This window comes from Lepisosteus platostomus, chromosome 4 (genome assembly GCF_059453375.1).
Source record: "Lepisosteus platostomus isolate fLepPlt1 chromosome 4, fLepPlt1.hap1, whole genome shotgun sequence".
Classification (NCBI taxonomy): Eukaryota; Metazoa; Chordata; class Actinopteri; order Semionotiformes; family Lepisosteidae; genus Lepisosteus; species Lepisosteus platostomus.
Window position 1 is genome coordinate 63,218,299 of NC_142614.1, and position 22,139 is coordinate 63,240,437.

Below are 22,139 nucleotides of genomic sequence, written 5' to 3' on the forward strand. Positions count from 1 at the left end.
CTTCTATTATGAAGTCCTTATAATACACTAGATGTCTTAGATCGATCTCTCTACAGAAATGTAAAGTTTCTCTGAATAACAACCTGTTCACTGAGGTGCCGTCTTGCTGCTTGACGTCTAGAGGAACTATGTTGTCATCTTGTTTTTTATTGACACATTAGCCATTTTTCAGTCTATAATAGGAACACAGGATTTCGATAAGACACAGGTGGTGATCTTATCTAAACATTTTCTAGAAAAAAAAACATTACATTTCCTCACAAATTTGAAGCATTTGGGATCTTGTTAAAAATACATCTTGAATTGTACAAATGGTGGAATGGGAATTGAGGCCTTTGGGTGTACTGAGTCATACTGCAGATAAGAATGCAATCTAATACAGCTTTATCTATAACAAGCATACAGTATATAATAACAATAAACACAGGAAATATTATGCAGTGTTTTTCACTGTGGAAAGAGTTGTTGTGTGGTGCAGATTATGCCAATTAAACCCTGTCAAATCTTAACGTTAACTGTAACAGTTATCACCTCAGAGATGTTCAATGTACAGTATGAGTTTATGAGCATTGTGGGAGGTTGTTTTTGAATAAAAATTGTTGCATCTATTTTAAGGTATTTTTATCAATATAATATTGAAAGCTCCATATATCCCACCGAATAAGCTCCAATAGAAAAGGCTGCTCATTTTAAATGTGAAATAAGATCCTTAATGTGGGAGGGACAGCCAACAAGAATCTTCTTTACTCATTAAACGCCCCAGGTAAAGTTAAATACAAAAGATTCAGGGAGCTCTCTGGCTTTATGTGTGTGATGATTTCAGAATGGCATACAAAAGAGACAATACCCTGTGTGGGACAGCTAAGCTGTTTAAAGGAATTTACCTAAATACACAAGACCTTTTCCCACATGAACACTTGATAACACAATTCCAAACACTTATTGGCACCCAAGTGAGACACTGAACCTTGAATGAACATGAGTGTTCATCTCCCTTCCTTATCTGAATGTTATTTTTTTTTAAGTTACAAAGAAAAGGTATTCCTTTTTATTTCTATATCAACCCCTAGTGGTCATCCAATTGTCATTGTGCCCCAGACTAGGCCCACATGGGACAATCTGTTCCAGAACTGGTATTATTACTACATTTCCTTTTTTCCCTCTTTGCACTTCCTAATGTAAAAATCATATTTCTCTTGAATTATAAATAACAGAATAAATGCAAATAGCATCTTGACACACAAATGCTTGACAAACAAATTGTGCACAGTATACAGGATTTAGCTTTTTCCAATAGTTCAGTGTCCCCATGGAATGAAATAATTATTCTGCTGATACAGTAAAAAGGAAAGACAATAACTGATATTTCAGTTTGTAAACATACTTAAATCAGTATGTTAAAACAGTACTGTTTATTATTTTCGTCTTTCTCTTCTGTCTTCCTGTTTTCTCTCTTGTCTCTCCCCTTTTTTCACTTTTCTTTCTCTGTACTTGCCTGTTTTTATGCTGTATTCCTTGACTGTCGATGTCACTCCTAATAATTTCCAAATAATTAAGCAACGCAATATAAACCTTGCAATTTGTTTGATCAATAAACCTTTTTCTCAGTAAACATCTACTTTTTTTGGAGCTCCCAAGAACTGTACATGTTGACGCTAGCCAGGTGCTAACCATTGCCCCTTAGCTTATGCCAGTTCAATAGCCACTTGTAATTGTTACAACAATATGAATTGTGCACTAGTTTGTGGTTATTTGTGTGATACCTTCTTATACATAGTTGTCTGTCTGGTTCTGCTGTTATTCAGCATTTCCCTGTTTTGTCACTTGCTCTCTTTGTTCCACCCTTGACCATTGAATGAGTGGAGCAGTGGTGGAGGGTCCAATGAATTTAGGACATTACTACTGTACACTTCCTCAAACAAACACAAATTCCTCAAAGGTTTGTAATATAGACCTGCTCTTTACCAATGCTTTAAACACATTCACCATTTCTGCAGACCCTGTACCTGAGTTCTTATTCTTCTGAGCCTTATAGATGGCGGGTCCACAGGGATTTTGTGAGGCAAATAGCTTTCTTTTTCCCTTACATCTCACCACAAACACAAAGATGGTGTTACTGATGGGTAGACCGAGATCAATGAAGAGTCTGGAGATCAGGACACTGAACAAGGGTTTCAAATGGGAGCAGGTGCCATAACAGCGCATGGAATACCATTTAATTCTAAGCACTGAAACGAATGAGCAAAAGACATAGATGGCTCCAAAACAGACACTAAGGAATAGGAGGCTAGGATGGTGTGCAGAACCATCCACTGTGGATCGGGAAGAAAGATCTATGCAGGCTCTCAGCATTGTCTATACTATAAGAAGAACTAAGGGGGATCTGGAGGAGAATCTGAACAGCTGAAATATGTAAATAAATAAAGAGGATTAAAAAAGAAACTTTCCTTTTCCCGAGCCAAAAATAGGATCCTCAACTCAGTTAGGAACTCCTGGCCTCACAATCGCATTCCATTGGGGCTTCCCTACCACCCCAACAGCCTTTCTATCACCAGGACCATTAATGACAACTTCCCCATCCTACAGGATGATCCCTCCACTGGTACCCTTTTTCCTGGCTGCCTCATCATCTCATCTGCTGACCACCCAATCCACGTACCCTTCTTGTTCACAGCTCCCTTGACTGCCCACAGCAATCATCCACACCAGGTACTTTCCCCTGCAAAAAAACTCGCTGCATCACTGTAAATATATATCCCTAACGGCCATGATCATACTGATCTCTCCATCTGCATTCTCAAAGAGGGGTTTTGGAACTCCTATTGCAGAAGGACATCCAAAACCAAAATTGTCCTGAAACTAGGATCACGCATTCCCCCTTCTCTCAACAACAGACTCGTTTCCATCTAATTTTCTCTATTGATTTGCAGGTTTTGACTTCTCCCATGCTCGATTCTCCTCTCTCTCTCACACCCGAAGAAGGCCCCACCGCTGAAACATTGTGTTTCTTATTATTTCTGTCTTATTGATGCAAATGGCAGGTCAATTTCTGCTTAAGTTGCAGGAAATTAGATTAATAGATAAATATGGAACAGGTAAAGGTTTATTCCATGTTAAAAGGAAAAGTAAAGAGACACATTTTGGCTGTGGAACCTTGTGTAGGTGATGACAGCTGAAGCATTGTGTCTCTTTTCTTTTCAGCATGAAATAAATCTTAACCTGGTCCTTTGCAGCCTCTGCATGCTGACACTTCTTACTTGAACTACTAGATTAATATAATGTTCTCTGGGTGATTGTGAAATGGACTGGCGTGGATGGTAGTTGTGGTGGTCATCAGTAGGACATGATAGGAAGGAAAAAAAGGTTCCACTAAAATGGAAAAGTTAGCTTTGATGACAGTAAAAGAAAATAAAGAAATCAGGAAATCTTATATATTCAAAGATCTCTCATTAGATTACTACAAAAAATAAAAAAACATATTGCCAATATGAACTTTATAGTTTTGAATAAATGTCACATCACCACATTTAGAACTGTGATAAAAGTAAGCAAACAAAACTGAAATAGTAAAAATGGTCCCTTAGTTTAAAAGGATTATCTTGCTTATGTCTGTACAGAGATTCACAGCTCCATATGAAGTGTGAAAACCACAGAGGCATTAACAAAACATGAAGTATTTGTCAATCTGATGCTTTGGAAAATCATGTTTAAATATGTATAGAAATAACTAATCTTTAATAATTGGATATATTAATTATTCTTAATTTTAGAAATGCATTTTTTCCATTTAAATGTATATAACTTGGTTTTATTTTATTATTGTTTTATCACCCCGATTCACTCTACTTAGAGCTGCTCTACTTTTTAAATGAATTTTAGTTTGACAGTAACTTCAAAATGTCTTCTGTGTCTCAATGTTTTTACACACCCTAGGTCTAAACAATGGGTCTTTAAATCTTTTAGGGCAAGGTTATCAAACATTCTTGGTTTAAATTTTCTTTCTTAATCCATTTTTTTGTCTACTCAACAAGTCCATAAGGTTTTGAAGTCTTTATACATGTTTCTGTGTCTAGCATAGCATGTTTTACCACCAGAGTCATCCCAACTTCACCCTTCAGCCATTTACTTTTAATTGATCAGTTATTTGCCTAATGTTAAATATTTGAAAAAAAGTCTACTAAATTCAAAGATCAAACTTCAATCAAACACATAAACTGTAGATTTACTGTATACAAATGTTTGGCTTCACTGGAACATTTGCCCAGTTTTAAGGAGATCCTGATTTAAATGGACTTAAAATCTCAGCACTGCAGCCTAGCACAGCAAGGCTACAACAGAACATCGCGGCTACAGTATATTTAAAAATCATTTCCTTTCATAACCATCCATTAAATTTGGGAAAACATATTTTCTTCTTTCATGCTTTTTACGTCACAAAAATAATTACACACAGAGAAATAACCCATCTGTTCCCAGCTGTGCCCAGAAAATTGTATACAACCTCTTCATGTATTCATATGTATTTCCTTATCTCCCATGAATAATTGATATAATCAGGGGTTAGACTTGTGCATCCACTGTGCTCTTTGTCAATCATTTGGTCAGGCAATGTATTTTCTGGTAAAAACAAAGTGGACATTAGGCCTATCTGGTGGTTACATCTGCCAGTAATCCATAGAAAGCGAATAGGCAGAAAAAAACATTCATGTCAATCAAGTACTGTATGTTAAGATTTAACAAAATTGTTATTTGAGCTCAGCACTTCTATGCTGTTCAGAACAGGTATTTAAAGTACAGCAAAGAAATGCCTGATTTTGGAAATATCAAAAGTTTATTTTTTTTATCAAACTATAGAATTATTATTTATGTGCCAAAAACAGCTTGCTTGATGGAATATCAATTTCCAAAAATAAGTATCTGCTGCTGCCAGGAGCTCATGGTTTTTATAACAAACATGTCCTATGCTTTAAATATGCTTTAGGAGTTTCTAATTATATTCCTTGGCAAAGATTTAAGCATTACAGTCTTTCAAGAAATATCAGTACTGTACTGCAGAAAAGACTGATTTATAACAGCTTTAAAACAATTATAAATTTCAACTATAGAATTTGATACTTGATCTGTTGGGTGTATTAGGCTTAGTTGCTAAACATTCTTTTCAAAACTAGTTAATTTTGTTGTAGACAAAAAACTTTTTATCAAATAATTTTTGACATAAACATAGAGAACAATAAGGAATGGGTGACTAAAGAGCTATATCGAAACGATCAGAGCTTAACTGAGTGATTTATTCCAATTAGTCCATTTTAAATATTATGGAAGAGGATTTATAATGAGAAGCTACTGTATTCATGAGAGAAGTACTGTATATCAGAACAGAAATGTTACAGTGATGAAATGATTGAACATTCTTGCTAAGAACAAATAAAAAGAAAATTCTGAATGTTCTGATCCTACCAATAATGCTTCTACAGATTATGTAATGTCTGCAAAAGGAACAACTAGAGGTTAGTTTCAAGCTGAGCAGTAGAAAGAAAAAAAGGAACAACACAAAACACAACACTGGCTTGACACCTAACCCAGAGGTGGGATGCATATTTCAAGAATCTCCAAATCTCCACATGTGTTTTTTTGCCACATGTTATTTAGAATAGGTGATAATTTAGTATATTGCAATTATCAGTGTAATGGATGTATGCAATGTAATTGTATTGTAAACAATGTAATTGCATGATGAAAATTATTTTTTACTTATTGCTCCTCCTAGGTATTTCATTGTGTAATCAGATAACATTGTATTGAAGTGAATGCTGGAATGACTACTGGATCACTAAGAATAAGCACTGCAGAAAATTGTTTTGCATTTAAAAAGGGTAACTGAGGTAAGGGAAAAGAGTAAAACCGTAGTAATAGTGTACACTGATTATGTATTGTCAACCTGCTAAACATTTTCCAGCTGGTTTAAAACATATAGTTCAGTGCTACCAAAATGTGATCGAGAATTTAAATATTACTGAAAAAGGAGACTTCTTTGGATTTTAAATTACACAATTTAGTTACATCGGCTTTAAATAATTAACTATATTTGAGAGTGTTTATTCAATTGATTCATGAATATGTAGAGCATTCAATTTTATTGTACTTTTATTGTATTCAAATAGGAATAACATGATGGTTAAGATATTTATTTGGGCTCTGCTCTAATAGTTTCTATGCACCTTGATATCCTTACAATCAAAATATTGGTTGAAAAATGATAAGCAATAAGCAGGAAAATGAACTGCAGATTGGAACAAGATCCACTATTTTTTCTGTGATATTGTTTAATAAGTTATGTAACATAGTGTTTTTTTAACTTTTTTGTGAAACATCCTCTCCTGAACATATCAGGAATCTATTTCATTAGATGTAGAATGTAGCCAGGCAATTGCATCTGTTACTGGAGCAAAAGGCTTTTAAACTAATAAATGTTATATGCCTGTACTTCATGTTGACATAATACGTAAAAACAGTTACAAATGAGGAGTACCATCAGCCAATATTGTAAATGAGGATTTTCACTAATTAATTGATCCAAGGATTTTATCCAACCATTCCCTGTTTTGAAAACAAGTGCTTGTTTGTTTGCTATTATTCATGTTTCACTGTCGATTCAAACAATAATTTAATTATCTTTCACTCACACAAACCCAAATAATATAATAATTTCCTATCTGGTCTAGATTTAGACTTCTGCAAAGAGAATGTATTATTTTGAAGAAAAATGTATATGCCATAAAATGACATTATGACATAATTGATTGGCAACACTTAGCATCACATTTGCTCCACAATGAATGTTATTACTGAACCACCTCCCTGCATGCCTGGTCTTGCTGGCTCCCTTCTTTCTAGTTTCTCTCAACTTGATGCTAATGTCTTACTAAGTTAGTTTTGTGCTTCTGCTATTAAGATCACATGGTCTGAATTATCATTTCTACAGTATGCTTATGATACTCAAAACTACACCCATTACTAAACCTGACAGTGAAGTGGCTGTTTCCGCGCTCTATAATTGTATTTCTGCCATAAAAACCTGCATGAAAACCATTCCTTAATTTAAACTGCAGCAAGACTGAAGTCATGCTTCTTGGCACCTACCATGTTGTCTCTCACTGTTGCTGGTCAACACTTTCATCTTCTTTAGAATTGATTACTGCAATGTCCTACTTGCAGGTATACTGTACCTAAATCCACACTGAACAAACTTCAGTATGTCCGATATAGCCAGAATCCTGACTGGGTCATGTACAAATCATCACATTACTCCTGTCATGGATTCTATCAAGATTCGTGTCGACATCAAAATTTCCATGTTCACCTACTGCAAAAGACTCTACATGGCTTGGCACCTCAATACCTGTCTGATTTACTATTGTCCTACTCCCCTCCTCTCAGCCTTCATTCTTCTGACTCTGGTCTCCTCTCTGTCCCTCACACCTGTCTACGTTCTATGGGTAATATGGCCTTCTCTTGCTATGCCCCAAAGCTTTGGAATTCTATCCCCAAGGATATCTGTGAGTCACCTTCCCTGATTGGTTTCAAATCCAGACTCAAAACCTTCTTCTTCAGAAAGACTTTTACTTGATTTATATCTGTGCCTGCCATTTTCCATTTTCTACTACATTGAAACCTTTTTTTAATTGTGCTAATGCCTATCATTGTTTTGTTTTTCTTAAACTGAACTGCTTTAAGAAGCTACGTTTACAAGTGGTAAAGATAATAATAATATAAGAGGGTGTTGAGGATGAGTTTATTGCCATATGTACATGTACACTGAGAATGATGTAACAATAACACAAAACAGACCAGAAGAATATGAATTGAGCCTGATTCTTTCATTTGCATAGTATTAGTTGGGTTAAATAGAAACATGTGGGAGGATACTCCAGGAATAAAAGATTAATCTCCCACTGTGGTCCTGGAAGCAAAATGTCAGGGGCGCCGAGAGGCATAGATTTTGTGACCTTTTTAGTTTAAAAAAAAATAAAAGATCTTTTGCTTTTGTTATGTGTGTTCTGTAATACAGCAAAGAATTAATGGCAAAGGCAAAATCCACTCTTGCCATAACTCACCTTGGTGCATTACAACAGGTCTGAATATAAAAATACATTAATTTCAACCACAATAAACATGGATTTGAAAGGCATAGTAGATGAAATAATGATACATCTTAAACATAAAAGTAAAAGGAATAATAATCTTATTACAAAGGCCTGTATAGAGTATAGAGTATACAAGATATTATAAGGATACAAGAAGGCACTGCGTAGTAAATCTGTAGTAAATCACTGCGTAAATGTAATCCTAATTAACTCTTGATAAAATATGGCTTTCAGGGTCCAGACTTGGAGTTTCTACAGTGTTTTTCAATGTTGTACTGTACATCCAAGTGAAAATCTGTTTCTTGTTTAACATGGGGTAAAAGTGACAATGCCCTAGGGCCACTGCTCATACTTCTAGAATGTTTCTGGGCTAATGCCCAGGTATGAATGTGACTGGCACACTTTGTACTGAAACAACACCAACAACATGTGATAGGTACTGTAATTAGAAGATGTGAAGTGATGACTTTGGGACATCACTTTCCTTAAGCTGGGGTAGTTTTTCCTTCACAATTTCATTTCTAAGATCTGTGGTACAGACTTCAGGCCACAAAACTGGATCATAATAATTGGAAGAAGATGCCGGATTAGGTTGACTAGGTTGATAGGTTGAGGCCTAAGATCACAACATGACCCGATACCTTGAATATGTTGCTATACTTTTCAAATCGAGTATTTGTACAGTACAGTATCTTTCCTGGTTGACATTTGATGATTCGTGTGCAGAGGCTGGCAGATGCCCAACATCAGTATCCTTGGCGCTTTCATCCATTGCTAATGCATTAATAATGCATTTCTGTGCTTGTTCAAACCATTTGCCATCCACCCTCTTAACATATTTTACATTTTTCACCAATAGCTTCATTATGTTTTTCTCAACCTCAGTTTTCAATTCACAACCATTTACTGTCCTGCTTTACCCTTGGTGGATGATGTCTTATTTTCTGGACAAAGTTGTGATAATGATAAAGGGGGCTGAGGGTGAGGACATGGTGGGATTTTCATGATGGATTGATGTTAATAAATTGTTTTTAATTACTTTTGTTCAACATTTACAGCCCAAAATAATTATATTAGTTGGTTGTTCACTGTGAAAAATTTTTTAAACATATGTCCCTTGGTAAATGGCGCGTTGTGTCAGAATGTCTTAGCAATAATTCTCAATATTGACCTACTGTAGCATCAGAGCATTGTGAGTCCCACAGTAATTTTATTTTTATTGTGAACTTGGTTAGTCTTGAAATTCATATGTGTTTGTCTTTTTTGTTTTTTATATGTCCAGTAATTCATATAGATTTTATGTCTGTTTATTACATGTAAATATAAAATATAGTTCTGTAATAACTGCCTAAAATAAAAATATAAAAGAATGGCTGAAAATAAAAAAGGGTTCTCCTGAGTACACACAAAGCCTGTGCCTGGGTGCAATTGCATTCTTTGGGCATCTTCTGATGCTGACCTAACCAGCTGTTTGTGTATAGCAAAGCAAGTATCAACGCTTTTTTGTTCATCTTTGAAGCAAAGGCAGATATTTGTTTTTGGTTATAATAATCATAATAATTCTTATGCTTATAAAGTGCTTTTCTGGACACTCCACTCAAAGTGCTTAACAGATAATGGGGACTTCCCTCCACCACCACCAAAGACAGCCAAAAAGTTCACCTGTATGCTCACCACAAATTAGGTATCAGTGGAGGAGAACAGAGTGATGACGCCAATTCATAGATGGGGATTATTAGGAGGAAAAGATTGGTAAAGGTCAGGGGGAAATTTGGCCAGGACACCAGTGTAACACCCTTACTCTTTTTAAGAAACAGCCTGGGATTTTCAATGACCCCTGAGAGTCAGAACCTCAGTTTTATATCTCATCTGAAGCATGGTGTCTTTTATTGCAGTATAGTGTCCCCATAGCTATAATAGAGCATTAAGACCCACACAGACCACAGGGTGAGTGCCCCCTAGTGGTCCCACTAACACCACTTTCAGCAGCAACCTTAGCTTGTGATATAGTTGTTCAGAATGTGTCCCTTTTAATTGTGGAGTGGCTTCTCTGGTCACGTCTTGGAAAAGAAGGTCATGCTCTGGGAGACAGTATGATCTAGCCTCTTCCCTTTTGTTTGTATGATGTTCCTATGTGTGGCCTGAGACAAGTGCTGTTGCTTCCTGGGTCAAGTCTATTGACAGAACTGCCCCAATACCTGTGCCACATTAGACTGCAAGAAATGACTACAAAGAATGTACCTTACTTTCATGTGCAATGATCCTGAATGTTCTACACTCATCTACTTTTTACTGTATGTAGATGTGTTTGCCCCATCTTACATGTATCTAAATCTTTTTGAATTAAATATTGCAGAGCACAAAGCAATAGATGTGTGGTTGCAGATGCAACTTGCCAATGCAGATCATTTCCATTTACTTTACAAGGGTTTAATTAGATCATGTGTCTGTTTCATAGCCTGAATTTTCCACTTTTGAGCTAAAAGATACTGTATAGTAATTACAAAATAAGTCTACCCAAGAGAATGCTACACTCAAGATACACTATGAAATCCTCAGTGTCAGAGTAGGAGAAGAAAACTGGTGTTTCAGGGAATTCAAAATAAAAAGGAGAAAAATACAGACAATGTGCTTAAAAGTGATATGAAAAACTAAGACTGCAAAGGTGATTGGGCACAAATTGCTCCATACTGGGAAAGGAAAGATCAGGACCAGGAAAGATATGTGGTGGTGGTAGAGGCTTATCCAAACAATTTGGAGCTGTAATTTCTATCAAAGGTGCTCTCAAAAAGTATTGACTCAAAATTGTACAAACCTGGCTTTTTGCAGAGCGATCTCAACAACGCTAAGGTAGGAAAACAATGATTTGGAGAATCAGATTCCTGAAGCAGGCAGGGAATTACAATACTTTGAGTAGCTCAATGTCAGAGCACTGAATTACCATGGTTTCGGGTTAAAATGTGGTGACTAGGCAGACAAATGGATGATTGGATCCCTGCTTGAAAGGAAGAGGGACATACAGCACAGAGAGGTGGGACTGACGTGATGTTAGAGACCTGAGAGGAAATAGAAGGATTAGTATTCCCCTTGGTCCTGGGTTCTGGGATTCATTGTTTAAGCGCAATTACAACTGTTGTTTCCTTCCATTTCTGGAATAAATAAATTGACATACACTGATTAAACATTGAAACTAAATGGTTTAACAGCTCCGTCTTCAGAGGCCATAAAATTTCAGCAGTTTACTTATGTTGATAAAAACAGCTCTAAAAAGCTATTTGTCTAATGTAGTGCTCTTCTTAATGAAATATATGCTGCATCTTAATTATCTTTACATAAGAACTTTTCACATACACATTAATCTGAGTGCATTTTTTTTATTTTAAAGAACATAACTCACAGACCATATTTTGCTGCTGCATTTAAAATAGCATCCTGGCACTTAACTGACAACCAAAATTCACTAACATGGTAATAGTCACAAACCATATTTAGCAATACACATTTCATAAACAAAGTAGTGAGAATTGGATTCTGTATTTCAGTTCCAAAATTCCTTCAAGTCTGTTAATTAATGTCATTTGCAATTTGAATGCTTTTTTAAAGATTCTTTTTAAAATATATTTAGAAAGAAAAAACACAAATGCTATCAAAGACCTCTGAACACAATTACAAAAAAGGCACATATCAACATGATAAAGCTTTTTTTAAATGAGCAAAGGAACTTTCAGCACAGTATAGTACAGGGCGAAGCACCTTGAGAAGTGCCATTGTTTTAAAGAGATATTGGAGAGGAGTTCTTTGTATGGTGTGGACATTAGAAGCCCAACAGCTCTGTTTTCAGTAGCAGGGGAGTCATTTTCTAGTCCAACCAGTTTCAAATATCTGATCAGTAAGAAGTCTGCCTCCGTCACCTCACATTGATCCAGTTTTGCACGAATACTATTCTGCTGTTTAAAGAAGTTCTCATGGTCAGTGGCTTGGAGAGTGCAACTACTCTCTGTACACGCCTCTAGAAGGACACCCAATGCCAGGACAGATTAGCACCTCATGCTCATGTTGAAATATGACCTAAAGCTGTAGTTTTGTTTTAAACTGTGAAAATTAATCTAAATCTCTGATCCAGTGTTGTGGCCAAAAAAAAACAACAACCCTGTATTTTGCTGCTGCATTTAAAGTTTGCTGTTGTAAAGTTTTTCTAAGTGATTTAATTTTGTAGAGCACTTAAATTGTTTCCCCCTCTCATTAAACTTTTTTCTCCTGATTTTTGGACAACTAAATGACACTCTTCTCACAACACTATGAAACAGTTCAGGTAATTTCAGTCAAGAAACAAAAATAAAATGATAGTTCTAATTCTGGTCTTGTTAAGGGGCAAAAAGATACAAATAATTCAGAATCCAACAGAATTTAATCTTGTGGAAATAATAGATAAGAGCATGATCTTTTTTTTTTCAACACAGGTAAAGATGAAAGAGAGTTGCATAATTTTGCAACGTAACATTATCTGTTTTGTCCAAGCTGGCTGACACAAGTGACAAAAATACACATTATTGAGTGTTAAAATTTCGATCTTTTGTTATCTTGTCTGTCATCAAATTTTTAAAAAGCTCATAACATTTTGTCATATTTATGTTCCCGATGAAACGAATTGCATTTCAGTGTTCACAGCTGCAACTCCAGTGGTGCCGACGCGCTGTTTGAAGATGAAAGGAAAGGCCTTTTTAAAGGACTTTCTGAAGTTGGCCCCCATGAAAGCATAAACAATCGGATTGACAGATGAGTTGGAGTACGACATGCAGTGAGCCCATATTTTGATCTTGTATGTCGCGTAGCTCCTTCGAAAGTTGGAGTAGAAGGCCTGTAAGAGGATGAAGAACTGAATGGGGCCCCAGCAGATAGTAAAGAGCACGACGATCACAACCACCATCTTGGAAATCTTTGTGCGCATGGCTTCCGACCTCTCTGCCAAAAGCTGGACCTTGAGAACAAGACACACGATATATTAGTATTCTCAGAGGTTTCACTTTTAAAACTACAGTCTGATCTGGTTTGATCAATAATCAGTTATTCCATTCCTTTGACCATTACTCCTGTTGATGATATTAGAATTTGCATATTTTAAGTAAGGCGGATTATGTCAATTATCATTAAACAATGGCCACTTTTAACCTGTTTCAAAAAGTGTTGAGTATTATCTTGTACTGTATATGCTGATATTATGTATGCTAGAAAAAAAAGTTCAATTCCACATACTCTGTATGTATGTCAGAATTTCAGTGCACAGTGCACAAGGTAGTGATGTTTGATTTTTCTGGAATCTCCATATGTAAAAGTCACATTACTTTTTATAAGGCAATGTGTATGTTCAAGGTAATTGTTTGGAATGGAAGAATTGCTTAGGATTCCATGAACATTCTGTAAAGGCTGAATAACATTTGTTCAGTTACATTCATGGACACAAAAATTAGGAACCATTCCTTAATTAACTGATTAAACATTTACATTCTGATTGCTTGTAGTGGTCTAAATAAAACAAAATGTCCTTCCAATCAAAGCAAGTTGATGTATATTCATTTTAAAACATTCCTGAGCACAAACTCAGTAACTCAATGCAAGAAAGCAATAGCAGCCTAATATAGGGGAGAGATAGCAATGTCCAAAGTACAGTACGCACTTAAAAAAGATTATTGTTATTATTGGAGCAGGTTTGATCATGTGTCAATATAAACAAAACTGATTGACAATGAATAAATATATTGACAAATCTGTAAACACAAAAATATATAAAGCTAGTTTAAGGGAATTTAACTAAGGTTAAAGCAGGGCCGGACATAGGAGAACTAGGCCCCCTAACGTGCAACACAACATACTTTTTAGTCAGTTCAGTTGGGTAGCTGCGTCACCATGCGTAGTCTGCAAAGGAACAAGTAATAGGTTTATTCCATGCTGAAAAAAGAAGACAGAAAGCCTGAAGAAGGCTTCACAGCCGAAATGCTGTGTTTTCCATCTTCTCTTTTCAGCATATTTTTTAATCGGCACGTTTTCAAATGTGAGTGAAGAGCCACTACAATGAATTTTTCTGTTGCGCGCCCTTCCTCCAAGACCGCATGTCTGTGACGTAGAGCAAGTGCGAACTTCCAGTGCGCGAGTATTCGAGTGCGCAATGGGACACTCTCGCGTGATGTCATTCGTTTGTTACACGGCTCAGGGTCAAAGGAACAAGTAATAGGTTTATTCCATGCTGAAAAAAGAAGAAAGAGAACACAACGTTTCGGCCGTGGAGCCTTCTTCAGGTGTGAGAGAGACAGGGCAGTAGGCAAAGGTAAAGTAGCGGGAGAACAAAGGTTGGGAGGGAGGAGGAGTGAGAGGCGGGAGCAGGGGACAGAAAGAGAGGCTAAAAGAACAGTAGTCTGTCGTTAAGAGAAGGGAGAATGTGTGATCCTAGCTGCAGAATAATTTTGGTTTCGGTGGTCTTTCTGATGTATGAGTTCGGAAAACTGTCTTTGAGAACTCAGGGTCAAAGTGCCTCCTAGTGTTGATGCTTCTTTTCCAGTGGTTAAGTGCATGTAAGCATTCATTTATTTTTTTAAAGGAATGTTTCGTTCTCCTCTCGCAGTTTAATTACATTGAATGTCTCGTCTATACCTGCACAAAAGTTATGATTCATTCATGTTGAGCAGGCTCGACTCAAAATGGGCAAACTGAATAAACAGGGTGGTTTTGCCAAGGTTCCTTAAAGCTGTGTACTACTAAATGCATTTAATCTCGTCTGTCCCTGTAAAAGAAAATGACAGCATGGGGAACATAACACGTTCATTCAAAGTAAACTAAGTAAGTTAAACCTTGCAATACCTTAAAGCTTTTTACTATTAAATGCGTGTACTATTAAACATTCCGTGTATAAAGCACATAGCAGGTAAACGGATATTCATCAGTCGAAATAGGGGGACGAAATGCAGGCTTTATGTCAAAACGTCGTACCTAAAATACATACATTATTAATCTAAAGTAGTCTAATGACATTTTGTTTTTACATAAATTATTATGAGTTTTTAAAATGTAAAAAATGTCTGTTATACTAATGCTTGAAAAAGTTATTCTCCAAGGTAACTTCTCTCCGCTTGGATAGGCTACCGCTACAGCTTGAAACGTCACCAGTCCGCAAATAGTTTGGGGGTGATTCCCTTCAGCGGAGTCCGCTCCGATGCAGACTTCAGAGGATTGCGCATTGGGGGCGCTCGTGAGCCCCCTATTGACACAAATTTGAAATGGGACACCCTTAGCCCTTGCAGACTTGAACGAAAACGCGCATAGGAGTGGCGCAACATCACAAGCGTGCATACACTAAAAGATAATGCTGTTTTTTAATCTGTCCTGAAAAAAACATCAAGAACAAGAGTCACTTCTTTAACTATGTATGGAGTATGGAACAAGCATCCCAAGGATGTTATTGGAGTTGGTTTCTTAAAAAAACAGCTTGATCCTCCTAGGAGCAATTAACTATTAACCACTAAATGAGCTAGATACACGTAAGCCAAAAAGCCTCCATTGTAACCTTTCTTAATGCAGTTAAACAAGGTGCATATGATTTAATCAAGATATTATTTTATAGATTTGCCAGTATGTTATCAGCTCATAAAGCTCAGTACAATATACAGTACAGTGTCAATGATCTATTAATATTAAAACGAATTAATAACAATGAATTTGCTCTAGTGAAAGCAAATACAATCCATGTATATGGTTAATAGTCTACTGCATGAAGGAAAATGAATTTCTTTCACCTTGAGATGAATGCCCTGGCAGTCTGTCCTGACTCATTCTCACAGACTATGGCAAAGAGTCTGACTCCTTATGAGTCACTCATGACGGTTTTTCCTACAGTACAGTACCTGGCTGAGGAAAACAACTACAGTACCGGAACATAAGGGCATTGCTATCAGAATCCCTCCCCCCCTTAAATTTGAGACAAGCCAAGTACAGTAGCTGCTACAAAGAGGGAGATGAGGTAAAGTGAGGTGATCAAGCACAGACAGATGTTCAAGAATATACATACTTATGTGAGCAGAAGTAGGGATAACTAGGGGTTGACCGTCCTTCTATTTAATTGTATTTATATTTTTAATTAGTGAGTCTGGTCATGCCTTTATAGCACTAAATGCAAAGTAGAAGATGGCAAAATTCCCAGAGGAGTTCTTGAAATGTCAGAACTAAGACAATCTGTTTGAGGGGTCAGATTCATGCCATCACCTTACTGTAACAGCTGTGTAAAGGAAATCTTTAAAAATACAAATTTCCTCTCTGTAACAGAAGCTCTTTCAGGGTATCACAGCAACAGGGTTTTAAGTATAGAATGTGTTCAGCTATTCAAGGTTTGATAAGTTAGTTACACAATCTGCCCAGTCATCCAAGGTGTTGAAAGAAAAGTAAATCCCATTTAAATCTGCAGGCTTACAAGAAATGTATTTTGACAATAATTCTATGTTTCATAAAATCTGGATTCTTCTTTCTGGTTTCTTACCTTAAGGTTTCTTTCTTTATCATGATTTACAAATTCAATATCACTTACAGTGTGACTCCTAATTAATTTAACAATAATCTCAGAACTCACATTTACTGTATGAAAGGACATCCTTTGGGTATTTTAACCATGTATTTTATCTCTCCTCTTGTTTATTCTTTAGAATGTTGCAAAACATATGTTGTTACAGAATATGTTACAAAACCTTTCTCCGAGCCATTCTTTGAGCCATTAAAATAATCAGGTTTCTTTTAGATTATTTCTGGAATAGTGTTCTTTCCTCTATTAAAAAGCATTGTAATATAGAAGACTGTTATATGATATATATATGATTTTTATTCCCAGCATAAAAAGTAATTGTTTTGTACTGCAAAACACTCTTTGGGTTAATCCATGTATAATGGTCTGGCCAGGAGTGTTAAGTCTCTATAGATCTCCACTTGAGAACAGCCGAGGTTGTACAGGGAGAAAACATACAAACTCACACAGATAGCACCCCAGGAATTGAACACAGCGCCCCAGTGCAGAAACCCATTACAGTGCTGGAGGTGGCAATGCTAACTACTGCAGCTCTGTGTCACCCACTTGTAAAAATCTTCCTTCCCATAAAGAAATGTGTTCAAAACACAGTATTCACTGCATCCTTCAAGGTGCTTGAACAATTTTAGAACTGCTTAATGCTTATTTCATTGTGATATTTTGTTCTAATAATAATATGTATGTTTTTCTGGAGATTTTTTAATGTGTGTGTGAATAAATCTGTCAATTGCACGATATACTGTAGATGCGTTTTACGGAGAACAGCAATGCTATTTTTATATTTCAGGGTTAGAAAGCATTGCCATTGATGAGTGCATTTCACACCACAATGAAAATAAAATGTACAAAGGAACAAGTTAAACTTCCAATTTACATAAAAAATAGACTAAATGTTTAGATACCTGGTGATGTGTACTGGCCCTACATTGTACACTAGTAGGCTTGTGAATATATCTCTTTTAGCCCAATAGAAATATTGCTCTGGACTTTGAGACATCAAATACTAGTTGATAACTCTGCATACAAATCATGTTGGAACATTTTTGTCTGCTGTACAACCTGTGCTTATTCGCTCGTGCATCGCAGTAGATTAGTCATTACGGTGATTAGTGAGCAGGAAGGGCTGGTTTAAGTCACAATTTCTGCAAACTCGCAGTCTCACCCTTTGCGACGACATGGTGAGTACTCAGTACTTTCACAAAGTTCAGGATTTCGTGATACTGGCAATTAATTCATTTTGTTAATGAGATTTAAAAACCGGTCTGAGAAATTGGGACTGCAGTTCTCCTTTAATCAAACAGAAAAAATATGAAGCATTGGCATCATTCTATTTTAGACACTTATTAAGAGCTACACACAGCTAAAGAGGTATAAAATGCAATCTTCAATATCTCACCTGATAGTTGTTATCTACTGGTTCAACAACTGGCCTGCTCATTCTTTTCAGCATGAATGCATAGCAAAAACAGATGGTAATAAGGGGTAGAAGGTAAACGGCCAGGAAGGTATAGAGAATGAAAGCCTTCTGGTGGTATGCTGAAGGGAAAGATTCTGTGCAGTACGTCTGAGGTCCATACCAGTATCCTGACTCCAGCCTCTGGTATATGGCCACTGGCACAGACAGAACAAAAGAACCTAGAAGGAAAAAAATGAATTATAAAATACACTGAACTCAAAGACCACAGTAGTACTGAGTATATTCTAGGCTGAAAGAAAATGAAGAATATTTGCAAAAGCATGTTCAAGAATTCTAAAATTCAAGGGACAATTGTTAATGATGCTGCTGTGCAAGAATTTGATTAAATACAGTAAAAATGCAAGCCACACATTGAAATATAACCATCTGTATTAACTGAAGTCACGTTACTTTGTGAAGCTACTGTACCTAAGCAGGCACGGCTCGTATTTTTGTTGTTACAAGATAATGACAGATCTGGTCCATTGTCAGTACATGTACAGTGGAGTGGCAGAACAAAATACCTAAACATACCTGATTCTCAAAATAAAATAATCAGTACTGCCAGTACCTAGCCAGATGCTCACACTAACGGCCATCGCTACTCTGGGAGTGCGGTGGCGCAGTGATTGCAGTGGGTAGACCGTGGCATAACAGCGGTCAACACTCATCGCACTTAGGGTGATGCATGTTGCCTGGGCTGTTACCTGTCAAGGTGAAAAATAATACATTTAGGCTACAGCTCGAAACCTTAAAAATAATCATTTTGTTTCCAAATATATTGACTACCCAAACCCCACAACCTCAATTTTGTTTTGTTAAAAATGTTCACATTCTCAAACTCCTCGAATATTCCTTTTATATTCTGCACTTGGCTTAGCTAAATCCCTGCTGCTTAATTCCAGTATGTCAGTAGTAGTCAGTAGTCAATTGTAGTCATTTCTACGACTAAACTTAAAAGTCTGTCAAATTAGTTCAATGTTATGTCTTACAGTGCCTCGAGAGCTATGACTAGCAATACTGCCTTGCACTGATATGCAGAATTTAGAAACACATAATGGAGCCAAGAGCTCTAACCCCAGCAGCTGTAAGGTGGAGCAACCACCAAATTTCAACTCTGTGACCTTATTTAGGATGAGTCCTTTATTGACAGCCTCTTTATGAACAATAAATATTCCCATTGATATTTCAAAATGTTAATTTATAATAACCACGCTCTTCAGAATTTCCCATTTTATTTTATATTTCAACTCTAAAACTAATTTTTAAAGGGCAATAAATGTAAATAATGAGCAGCCATGGAAAAGGAACTAACCTGTTGCAGATAGTTCACAATTCTGCACATAAAGTCTCCGAACACCCAGCTTGGCAGTGGGTAGAGAGTAGCAGTGAAAGGCACACAGCAAACCAGAAATATGATATCTGTTGTTGCCAGATTTGCTGCAGAAAAGAACAATATATCTGAGTGCTTTTTTTAGGTTTGCAACTGGAATATACTGTAGCAAAATTTAATAAACATATGACTTAGCACAGTCTGATTGCTAATAATTTTTAAATTTGCAAATGAAAAATGTGCAGTTAAATCATAGATCAGAGGGCATTGTTTCTTACTATTATTGCAGACATTTTTGTCTGACCAGGTCTAGTGCAAGTGATCACATGACTCCTATCCTGGAGTCCTTGCAGTGGGTTCCTGTCAGGTTTTCAAAATCTTTGTTTATTTTTAATTGTTGTTGTTGTTGTTGTTGTTGTTCTTGTCATTCAGTAAAACGCTTTGAGAAGCCACCTTTAAAGGTACTATATAAAATTAAGTTATTATTATTATTATTATTATTATTATTATTATTATTATTATTAGTTAGGAAGAGAAACTACAATATATGGAAAAACCTTACAAACTGGCTTAAGGGGTTACATTCCTTTTCATAAGGTAAAATAAAGATGATAAAAATAAGAACTGTTCAAAGGATCCCTAAATAATACAATCATCTTAAAATATGATTTTTAAAATATTCACTTCACTTACAGTTATAACATATTATTCTTAATAACTGCCACAAAGAGTACTGTGAAATATTACAGTCTGCCTTACCTATGTAAAAATTGGTGACAGTCCTCATCTGTCGGTGCTTAGTAACCACATAAATCACTAAAGAGTTTCCTATCAGCCCTACCAACATAATTAGGGCAAAAAAGAGAGGAACGAGCCAGGCATCAACCAGTAGTGGAGGGCTTTGTTGCTCTTTGACAATTGACCCATTGCACCCCGAGCCCAGAGAAAAAGCAGCCTCTGATCCTTCTGAGGGTATGCTGAGATCCAAGCCATTGTGACAAAAGGACAGTCCAGAATTATTCGCTGAGTTCACTGCAGTTGGAGTTGTTTCCACCATAGCATTAATTTTGTCCTCCTAACAACAGTGGGATGAAGAGTCAACCTCTGCAGAAATTGTGAAGGAAGATCTCAGCGCAGATCCTGCCTGTGTATGATAACATAGGGCAGCAGTAAATAATCTGATGATGATAACATAGGGTTTACAGCTTTTCTGTATGTGGCATTCTTCAATAAATGGAAATGTTTTACATCCTAGGATGAAGCAGTAAAGGATGATGGATTGATTGATGTTCCAGTAAACATGCTGATAAATATCCCATGAAATTGTGCTTCAATTTTAAAATCAGTTATTTTTCAGGTGTCAAAAAAACGTAAACTTTTAATTTCATTCAGGACTGAATTCAGTCTTACAGTATATTTGAAAAAAGACAATTGACACTTTTTTTTTACATCTTTGTACATCTTACAATAATACATAAAGATTTCCAACAGCTTTTCAACTTACCTACAGTATGATTTACCAAATGCCTTCAGATTAGTGAGTACTTGATCCCTTGCCAAGAAGATTCCCTTCATGAGACTTTAACCATCCAATGATGAAAATTGTCAAAAGGGATTGTAAGTGCAGACTTTGTAGGGTCAGTGGTTTATAGTCTAACTTGAATTTAAAATAAGAATTGTGAATTTGCATTCCACCTCACCACTGAGAGCAATTCTGCATCCTCTTTGTGTGGAACACTCTTCTTAGCTCTTATGGACAGATTATGTGAAAATTAACTCAGTCCACTGCGTTTTGTAGGAAATAGGGAGAGCATCTGTGGCTGTGAGAGCTATTACAAATACGGGGGTGATCTTTTTCTCTCCCTTTCTCTCTCTCTCTCTTAAAGAGACAGAAATGAAATAACACTTGAACTTCCTGGCATATTTTCAGGATGAAAATGTGTCACACTGGTATGAAAATGTGCAATTACCTTTCATTTTAAAGGTAAAAATTAAGGCTGACCTTCATTTTAATATTTAATATTTAATTTACTGTGCTTCATAAATACCTTAATTTAATTCATAATGTGTAATTTAAAATATTTTAAGCATGTATTTACTGTGTATCTTACAGTGATGCAGTTGGAGGGGCCATGTTCTTGCTGGTTAATTATTTTAGATCCCCAATTTTATAAGAATGGAACATACAATAAGCATGATTTTAAGGCAAGAGGAATCTGTGTCATCTACACAATAAGACTGGTAAGGGTTTCAAAAGGAACTGAAAAAACAAGTGAAAGTACAGTATGAAAAGACAGAATTCAGTCTTTTTAATAAATATTGATGTTTTTTGGAGTGATTTTTCTCTCCTTCATTTTAAGATATAAAACATTAGAATTCCATAAGCCTCTTGAGTCACATGTCACCAAGGCTTATAAAAAAGTATCTACTTTAAAGAAAAATGTTTCTAGAACAGGCCATTCAAGAATAAGAAGTTATCTCGCCCACTACTGCCTACAGAAGTCTAAATCTCATATACTGTATTGTACTTTACAGTGAAAAGTGTGAGTTATAAGACAGTGAAGCAAAATTTGTCATTTGGGTCGTGCACTTCTGAAATTTGTATTTCAAATCAAAAGATAAATATAAGACAACAATATAGAATTT

At 36.1% G+C, this 22,139-nt stretch overlaps 1 protein-coding gene across 1 annotated transcript; it reads right to left on the reverse strand.

The window, feature by feature from the left end:
* Positions 1–11,484: 11,484 nt before the first annotated feature.
* On the reverse strand, positions 11,485–21,497 carry LOC148673579 (G protein-coupled receptor 54-like). Its single transcript, XM_088630212.1, has 6 exons — positions 20,998–21,497; positions 20,253–20,637; positions 19,476–19,600; positions 18,732–18,867; positions 18,101–18,339; positions 11,485–13,122 (listed from the first exon to the last, which is right to left on the reverse strand). Exons 2-6 carry the CDS (start codon positions 20,548–20,550, stop codon positions 12,772–12,774), a joined length of 1,149 nt encoding a protein of 382 aa, XP_088486338.1. The 5' UTR covers positions 20,551–20,637; positions 20,998–21,497; the 3' UTR covers positions 11,485–12,771.
* Positions 21,498–22,139: the final 642 nt, after the last annotated feature.